Below are 9,554 nucleotides of genomic sequence, written 5' to 3'. Positions count from 1 at the left end.
TGCTGATCTGTGACCTGTTTTCCTGTCTTTCCAGTTCAGTTACATTCATAGGGCTGGGGTAGGGGTGTGTGTTTATGTGTGTATATAAGCTACCCGATTTGGGCTGGTCCATCCCAGGAAATTAGTCACAAGCTCCTTAGTTTCTGATCACACCTGACCCCTTAGCTGGGGACAGAGGGAGGCATGCAGGCCTGGTTGGACGGTTTTGCAACATAAAGATCACCTTGCAGCAATGACTTCATGTGGATTTGTGCTCAGGAAATGAGCTCTCGTGATTTATCTTTCCTTCTTGCACTTCAGCCCTTGTGCACAAGGATATTCAGCCTAGGAAAACAACAGCAGGTGATGCTTCGAAAAGAGAAGCAAGAACCCATGAAGATGCAGGAACATCCATAAGCTCATTTCTCATTCACCCCACAGTGAGCAGCAAATGGAGTCATCCATGGCATCAGCTAACATGGGGCTTTAATGTAGCCTGAAGTCACTGATAGTAAGTCAATACAAACAGGCAAAGCTGTAAGTGAGATCTGATCTGGATCTAACACCTTCCCCCAGGGAAGCCCAGATTTTCATGGTGTTTCCTAGGCTTCACAGCATTTCATCATGTTGTTAGATCTGATCCACAACTCATTTCTGCCATCTGGTCAGAGGCTTTACAGTCCCCTTTTCCATGCTTCACATTCCCCCCTCTTCTCTCTGCTCTTCAACCTACCCCAAGCTGGTTAAAGCTATAATAAATTAACTTGATCAAAGTAAGACATTCTTTGTCACAAGAGCTTTTCTGCTTCTTTGCCCATCCACTCTGATGGGGAAGTTTTGGGCCAAGCAATACTGGCTAAATAAGCATGTGCCCTGACTATGCACAATGAGCTGCAGCTCAGTGGTGCAGCAAAAGGGTATTAGCAATCTCTGCCTGCATCCTAAGCCAACACTCTGAGCTGTGACTAGGAATAACCAGTTTTCAGGGTTGCTTAGCTTCTAGCTCACAAGATTTAGTTTCCTAAGTCCTTTTTCCCCTAAGTGAGCTCACAGCAGTGCTGTTCCAAGCTCTCCTGCAGGGACTGGTTTTCTGCTCTGCGGGCATTTCTAATGGAAAGTGAACTTCAGCACAGTATAATGATGGCTTACTCTTGCATGACTTCAAAACCCTGTTACTCTCCTAGCAGAAGTTGTCTTCTACATTCAGACACTCACTGTTCATTCTATTTTGTTTCTCGGAGGCCAGTGCACATGTAGAAATGAGTACAGTTTGTACCTTACTCTATTTTCAAAGCATCTTATCCTGTTTTTCAGATGATGAAAAAGGAGAAAATCTTGTGACTTGGTAGAGTAGGATTTCCAGATCTCTGCTTTTTACTTCTGCCTTTGGTTTACAGTGACTTGGAGGAGGCTGGTGCCCTTTGAAACAGCAGCTCCCCAGGGAAGAGGCCAGACAGAAGCAGAAGAGGCAGAAGTCAGCTTGGGGTGGGAAAAAAGAGTGAGCAGTAGGGCTCTGCAGTGTCTCCCATGGGACAGCAGCCTTTTTACAAAGGATAGCAACGGGCTGTAATCAACTCCTGCAATTAGCGGAGAGCCACTGCCGAGCACTGCCCAACTCATCTACCCCACTGCAGGGACTGCTCCTGCTTCCAGGCTAACCCTGATCCTAGAAAAGGAGATCACAGATTTTATTGACCTTGTTCAGAGTATCTGCAGCTGGGGACTAGTCAGAAGCTTTGGTCCTTTCATGGAGATCTCTCACCTTGGCTTTGTTCCAGCACAAGAAATCACTTTCAAGGGCGAAACTGCTTTGGGTCAGGAGATGGAGGCAATGATTCTAAGCGTGCCTTGGCTACAGGAGGTTCAGCTTGATAACCTGGTCCCGTGTGGTGCTACCTGGTTGCAACACTTTGCCTTGGGACGGGATGAGAGGTAGCTAAGGTGCTGGTGGTAAGTAAGTACTCATACTCCACAGAGTCTGCCAGTCACAAGTGAACAGATAAAGCCTGTGTAGAAGTATGTGATTCTGAGTGTTCTGTTGCTCACCCAGTTTTCATCCTGGTGTTTTTCCTTTTCTCACTCCCCATCTGTAGGGACACTAGGCTCCCTGCAGCCTGGGATTCGTGAAGAAGTTCTCATGGGAACTATCCTATTCTCAAAAGGCAAGTAAACATCCCAGGGTACTTATGCTGAAGCAGATGTTAGTTCTGGCCCCAGAGACCCTCTTGTTCCCACCATACCAGAACATGCTGAGCACCAATCAGCTCCATGCATCCAATCGAAGCATAAAATAAGCACTCTTGCATAAGAGCTCCCATCACAGCCTGTCTCCATCTTTCCTCCAGACAAGCCAGAGACAGAACTGGTGCTGAGATTATGCACACAGATAGTCAATGAGGCAATGAGGTGATCAAAAATAATCCCACAGCCAAATTCCTCCTGAAATCCACAGAAATGATGTGCATGGCTAGAAATAGGACAGCAATTGTCTCAAGACAAACCTTACCTGACCCACTGTGCAAGATGAGATTTCTTCTTAAAAGTCTAAAACCAGAGAAGAGGCTTGGTTCTTTTTTTTCTTTAAATATTTTCTTTATTGAGGAGATATTACAGACTACCAGCCCCAATTGTCCCCAGTAGCTAGGACACCCACACTGGCTATGGTCAACAGCGGAAGACCCAGGGACATCCAGGAAAGCTATTGACATTGTCCTGTCTGTGTGCATGGACACAGTAATACAACTGGCAAACCCCTCATACCAGTTCCTCTTCCTGGTAAAAGCCTCTAGAGTCCTACACTATGCTAATGAAAATGAAATAAATGCCATCCATCTGGTGATTAATTTCTCCCCACTGAAGGGCTCTGCTGTACCTCTGCCCCTCAGCAAGCCTAACAGAGGCTGTTTTGCTTCATTAGTTTGCCTCAGCCCAAGGAACATAGTTTCCCAGCCCTGCTATGAAGTATTTACCCACCATATGGCCCAGACCCATTTTTTAACAAGGATGCTCCTTAGTCTCCTCTAGAACATCCTAAACTTGTTTTTTCCCTAGAACATCCTAAACTTGTTTTTTCCCCTATGCATCTGCCTTTTCTGTCCCAGAAATGAATCTGCACCAGGTCACAGGGATTTGAAGGGGAGATTTGTATCAATCAGTTTGGCTACACTTTGCAGGTGAGGGGACTGAGGTTGCTTTCTTCAGAGGCTGTCAGAGCTTGCTCTGCTGTTCAAAATCATGTTCTGGGCCTGACTGTATCAAAGGATGAGAGAATCTAAACACAAAAATTACTCTGTGCATTTGGGGCTTGGCAGCTGTTCTCAGCTTTGTGCCACAATAAAGTGCCTCAATGCAACACCAGTGTCCAAGTAGCTGGTAAAGGCAAAGCTCAAGAACAGTTTGTCCTGTTCCTTTCCTTCTCTTCATGCCTCAGTTTCCCTGCCTAGAGAGGCAAGCTGCTCCAGAGTGGGCAGTGAGGATATACAAGCAGCTTGGGTCTGAAGCATCACAGCAGGTAGTTGCCCAAAGTCATGATGCATGACTTTCAGCAGCCTCTAAGAGGATGCTATCTGCAGCATGTCCTGTGAGAATGAAGTGGTGTGTGCCTTAGGGGTAGGAAGGGGGCTTCTTTTCTTGCACAAAACCAGAGAGGCAGAGCTACTATTTCACCATGGAACACTCTTCCACTTGCCTCTTGGACTGTACCTATTACAGCAACACAACAAACCTCAGTATGTGTCTTTGCTTGGCAGTGCCCAGCTGGCCATGCAACAGTGCTGCAGAGAAACCTTGGGGAGTTGCTCAGGGTATTGTGGATTCCCTCCACATCTCTGCTCCACCAGGGATTTTCAAGACACAAAGATTCATCTGACTAGGGAACACTCACACAAAATCATCATAAGCGAGCAATGAAGACTGCTGAACTGTACATGCTTTTGAGTAGCTGCACATTCCCCTTTACACCAGGGACAGGAAAGGAAAACACCCTGACAGGGAAGTATTTTCTAGCTCTCTAGTCCTTAAAGACTGAAGACACTCCCAGCTATTTCTGCTGCTTGAATTCCCTAAATCATGCCCAATAAAGTCAATATCCTACCAAGAGCTTCACAGTAACAGGTAGGGAAGCAGGTGGCTGAGAACCAGCCCTGGTGTTGCTCCAGCTGGTGAAGTCACTGATGCCTCTGAGACTTGGGGTGACAAAGCCACCTGCTCATTGGAGATGAGCACTCAGTGCTAAGAAAAGCCATTCCCATTTACATCCATGCAATGGGACTGTGGGGGCACAAATCACAATACAATCTGTTGGTCTCTGGGCTAGGTTTGGGAAAACAGTCATTAATTTTGCATTACTTAATTTTATGGACCTGGTTTAAGCCAATCTGGGAGCCTGGTTTGTGGGATTCAGGGCTTAAAACCCCACTCTGGGTGGGAATAGTCTACTCCAGATATGTACACCTGGTTTATTAGGGTCCATCAGCCCAGTAGGATCAAGGTATGGATCAGAGCTACATGAGAACTGGCCCTTGCTTTAAACCCTTCAGTAGATGGGAGAGATTCCTTCAGCTTCTGAGAAACACAGTATTCTAACAAATATAAATCCTGCCTGGTCCCCCTGGCCAAACATTGCCCACACAAGACAATTTTGGCATCCACAACTTTGACACTCTTTAGAAGCACAACCATACCATTACAAAGGATGCCAAGCTTTTATCCCTCCATCTCTTAAGTGTTCTGAGACCTGGCTCTCCAGCCCCATCACTCCCCTGTAAGCAAATGATGCTCTGGGGGTGTCCTCAGAAAAGCTGCAGAGGACTGGTTTCCAGCAGTGCTCTGCCCCACTGTCCCCACTGGACCCTCAAGTTGACCTCCCAGTGCCCAGATACTGCACACATAAGGCAAGCAGAGTTTGTTTCTATCCCTCCCCTTTCCCAAAGGACTTTCCCAAAGGCCAAGCACCACATCCCCTCAGCTCTCCTCTTTGCTATTCATGGGGTACAACGCTCTGTTTGTTGTGGTGGGGTCCACTGCCGGCCCCTGTGGCCTCCCCCTGTTTTAAGCAGGGAGCAGCTCCTTCCCGTTCATGAATCTTCTGGTGCCTCCTCAGGTACTTCTTCAGCCGATAACGTTTTGCACAGACCCCACAATTGTAGGCCCCACCTCGGGAGTGGAGCAGCTGGTGTTTGATCAGGTGGTGCTTATGGGGGAAGCATTTCCCACACTTGGTGCACTTGCACGGCCCCATGCGGACATGGATGACTTGGTGACGGAAAAGGTTGGCCTTCTGGTTGAAGGTCTTCTCGCACTCGGGGCACTGGTAGGGCTCCTCCTTGGTGTGAATCCTCTGATGCCGGACCAGATTTGACCGCTGGGTGAAGCTCTTCCCGCACTCGCTGCATTTGAAGGGCTCGCTCACGTGGACTCGCTGGTGGCAGATCAGCTTGCGGTTCATGCGGAAGCTCTCCCCACACTCACTGCACTTGTATGGTCCCTCACTCGTGTGGATCTTCCTGTGTCTGGTCAGGTTTGATTTCTGGTTGAAACTCTTCCCACACTCAGGACAGGGGAAAACCCGTTCACCCCTGGGAGCTCCTTTCACTGAGGGGTCTTTGGACATGGATTTCTCCCAGTTCTCCAGCATCCTCTCTTTGGTGGACAAACAGCTTTTCTTCTGCTTTCTCTCTGGGCTCTGGCTCTCCTGGTGATTGGCCTCCACACGAGGTTCCTCTTTAATTTGGATCCTCTGGATAGCATTGAGGTTTGGCTTCTGCCCATAATGCATCCCAAACTCAATGCTTTCCTGTGGTTCTTCCTTCACATGAAGCACCAGGTTACTGGCTGTGGGGACTTCCTGCTCATGCTGGCCATCAGCATCTTCTTCCTTTTTAAGCAGACTCTCCTGTAAAGCCATCAGTGGGATCTTTCCATAGTCCAGATTTTCTGGTGGCTCTTCCTTGATGTAAAGTTTCTGGCAGGCTATTGCAGAAATGTTTGCTGTGTCATCAGTGGGTGGTCCTGGATCCTCCTTCACCTGGATTTTCCAAGGAGGACTTTTCAGATTAAATGGGATTCTAGGTATGCTACATCCCTGGGCATCTCCTTCATGGGACATATTTTCCGACACAGTCTCCTCTGACCTGAAGGAAAGATCAGGCTCCTCTTTAATCTGCATGACCTGGAGAGACACACCATTAATATGTCCCTCCAGTGGCTTTTGCTTTTGCTTAGCATGGTTCTTCTGGTGGACACTGAAATATCTCTTGGTGCTCAAGCTCTTCCCACACTCAGTACAAATGAAAGGCCCCCCATGGAGGTGTATCTTCTGGTGGGCCATCAGTGTGGCACTTTGCCCAAAGCGCCTACTGCAGTCGGGGCATTTGAAGGGCTTCTGCCTCTTGTGGATCTCTCTGTGGGTGGTGAGGGTGCCCTTCTTCACAAAGCTCTTCCCACACTTGGTGCAGGCGAACGGCCTCTTCTCCATGTGGGTCCGCATGTGGATACTGAAGTAGCTCTTTGTGCTCAGGCTCTTGCTGCAATAGGTGCAGAGGTAGGGACCACCTTTGGTGTGTGTCTTCTGGTGGGCACCCAGGCATATCTCCAGATGGAAGCATCGCCCGCACTCTCCACAGCAGGAAGGTCTCTCTCCTGTGTGGATGCTCTGGTGGGTCATGAGGTGCCCTTGGGTGGTGAAGTGAAGAGCTCCTCTGCTGTGTGGATCTGCTGGTGTCTCTTCAGGTTCCCCTTCTTGCTGAAGGATTTGCCGCACTCCTGACACACGTGGGTCTTCAGTGACACACGCTTAACCGAGTCCTTCATGGCAGCAGTGCCATGCACCCAGTGGTGCATGGTGGAGCTGCCAAGCAGACGTCAGGTACAAAAAGGCACAGCATTACGGGGATGGACTGTCTGGGAGGCCTACAAAAACCATCAGGACACACACATCAAAGTGTACTTTAATGGATGCACTTTATTCCCTGTAGGGGAAAAGGTGCTGCTGCTGAATGCCAGCTCTGGGGCAACAAGGAGAATGTGGTCTTCTTCATTTCTCAGCCTCCTTCCAACTCAGCTTGAAGAAGCAATGTTTGTAACTCCATTTCCTGGCTATTCTGATCTCCTGGAGAGGCTTCCCTGTCATTTCTGGAGACTTGGACTAGTGGACTGAAAAAATAAAGTGAAAATAGTTAGGTCGTTATTTCTTCTCCACCTCCTGTGTTCCCTATGTAAACACCACAAGTGGCACCTTCATGGCTCCATGGGAGGCTGAACTTGAGACCTTTGAAGCCATGGGCTTGGCTGGACTAGGAAGAGGCTTATTTTCCCTGGCACTGGGGGGGGGGGGGGGGAATCTGTGATGTACTTGCTGCTGCAATGAGGTTTTGACTCTCCTATTGGTGCACTAGTGATTTACTCTCAGAATAGTCCTCTGTCCTTTGTCCAAGAAGATTTATAAGTGAATATTTAATTAATGCACATTTTTGATGAGTGACTGTTCACCAAACAAAACCCCCCAAACCTAAAGGAAAACCAAACTTGGTACCACTTGCAAACCTGAAGTGTTCTGCTTTTTCCTGGCAAACCTCCATGTACAGTGGAAGACAGGTCGGTGGTGTCCTCAGGGGACAGCTGGAGAAGTGAAACATGGAAAGATAAAGTGACTTTGTCCTCCTCAGTAAGGTTCAGCTGACAGCAAGGTCTGGGTTCTACGTATTTACATTTACCATGCGGAATAAATCAGTGCCAACAGAGATAGCTTTTATCAAGACTGTGAATTGCAGTAGGGAAAGAGCCAGAAAGACTGAGGAAAGACAGCGGTGCTGAAAATGACTGTCAGCAAATGTAGGCTTTTACTGATCGTACTGATAGGTGAAGGTGAGGCTGCCAAATCACCAGTTCTGGGGCTGGCTGCCAGCAAGGACACAAGCTCTCAATGAAACTTGTCCCTGGAGGTCTGGGTGGCTGAGAAGGCTGTGGCTGAGAAGATGAGTCCCTGGGCAGCCTGCCACTGATGTGTAAGGGAAGTGGGGAAGGAGGATGCCATGGGTCAGGGGACAAGCAATGGGAGATGTGGAGTATAAACATTCAAGCACAACTTGCAGAGTGTTACATGCTCCTCAGAGGAGAGAGGTCAGAGTGGTAAATGAAGTGGTCAGCTGATTCAGGAAACAGTTATAATGGGGAAATTTACTTCAGATTTAGTCGTGATGCTTCAGCTAAGCCATCTGTATCCCCACTGATGCAGGTAAGAGCTACCACTGAAGCACAAGAGTGCTAAACTCCCTGTGCTAGTACAGAGGTACCACAGGAAAACAAAACCAACTATTAAAAAGCGCCCCAAAACAAGTACCTGCAAAGTTATACTGAGCCAGGAAGGCCAATACACACCCACTTGGAGCACCAACAAGGTTTAATGTTTGCTAGTGCAAGGGGAGGACTGTGAGGGTGGGGCAGGACTTCTTCTCCCTGGGTGGGAGAGCAGCTATGTGACGTCTAGAGCAGGTTTTAATTCAGCAGGCAAAGCCTCAGCTGCAGCCAGGCTGGAAAGAGGACTCCGTAAAGTTCAACAGTGTATTTTTTATTGACAGAGGTCAAAACTCCCTTACTGGGGAGTATATTCAGGTGCAGCTGCAGGTGAAGGGGTAATGGGCTTGCTGCCCTGTCCACAGCCTCTCTCCTCACCACAGATGCTCACACCAGTCCCTTAGAGAAAACATCTCACCAGCAGCAGCATTTCAGTTGCCTCTGGATTTTGGCAAAAAGCCACAAATCTCTGAATTCAGGTCAGAGTAAAAGGAGAAATTCCTGCTTACATTATTCCTTTTATTTTTAAAAAGTATCCAGACCCTACAGATCCAAATCCCACGTTTACTTCCAGCTCTGCAATCCCCATGGGCTCAGCGATTGAATCCAGGGCAGAACCAGATCCCAGGGGGTTGCTTCGTCTTTTCTTTGGGCTACACAGACCAATGAAGGGCAGTTGGCCGAAAGCATCTTACCTGAGCAGGCCATCAACCTCTGTCTGGCATTGCTCTCCTCCGGGGCAGTCTCAGTGGCACAGCAGTGTTTGTGACTCGGCTGCAAGTTGCGTTGCAGCCCCAGCTAGTCTGACCTAAAGGAAGTCTGTGGCCAGCGCAGTGAGAGCTACCGGAGGAAGGGTGAAGCGAAACAAAGACAAAGAGCAAAGGTTGAAGGGGCAGGGGAGATGTTCTCAGCATCTCATGCCAGCTGGAAGGATTTTCACGCCACTGCCAAGGTGTTAGCGGGAGCGTAGGAAAGAAGAGGAAGAGAATCTCTCCCTGACATGCCTCTCTTCTGCAGCGCTACATTGGTGGGAAGCTGGAAGGGTCCCCGGCTCGCACTGCCTGCTGGGAATTGTAGTTCTCCCCAGCAGTTCTGGTCCCCCACCCTGCGCTCTCTGCCCTGGCAGACGGTAGGTCAGGACCAGCCTATTTCTGCCTGTGCCAGCTGAGATCGTTTTCTTTTTATTGTTGTGGGCAGGAAAACATCCCACAGTGTTGCAAGCTTCCTTTTTCCCTCCCAGCCCGATTGTCTGGGACTTGCTCCAGGAGCAGTCATGAGAGGAA

The 9,554-nt window shown here is 48.7% G+C and overlaps 1 protein-coding gene and 1 long non-coding RNA gene across 2 annotated transcripts; both read right to left on the bottom strand.

Annotated features, from left to right (window-relative positions):
- Positions 1–4,037: 4,037 nt before the first annotated feature.
- On the bottom strand, positions 4,038–6,659 carry LOC134165022 (zinc finger protein 252-like). Its single transcript, XM_062621350.1, has one exon. The coding sequence runs from the start codon at positions 6,641–6,643 to the stop codon at positions 4,958–4,960; it is 1,686 nt and encodes a 561-aa protein (XP_062477334.1). The 5' UTR covers positions 6,644–6,659; the 3' UTR covers positions 4,038–4,957.
- A 261-nt stretch (positions 6,660–6,920) lies between these two features.
- LOC134165023 (uncharacterized) lies at positions 6,921–9,313 on the bottom strand. Its single transcript, XR_009965330.1, has 2 exons — positions 8,967–9,313; positions 6,921–7,131 (listed from the first exon to the last, which is right to left on the bottom strand). It is a non-coding gene; the product is annotated as an uncharacterized LOC134165023 (long non-coding RNA).
- Between the last annotated feature and the right edge of the window lie 241 nt (positions 9,314–9,554).

This window comes from Pezoporus occidentalis, unplaced genomic scaffold, assembly GCF_034315485.1.
Source record: "Pezoporus occidentalis ecotype Australia unplaced genomic scaffold, CSIRO_AGI_Poc_V1 ctg23, whole genome shotgun sequence".
Classification (NCBI taxonomy): domain Eukaryota; kingdom Metazoa; phylum Chordata; class Aves; order Psittaciformes; family Psittacidae; genus Pezoporus; species Pezoporus occidentalis.
This window is presented reverse-complemented; position numbering and strand designations above follow the sequence as displayed.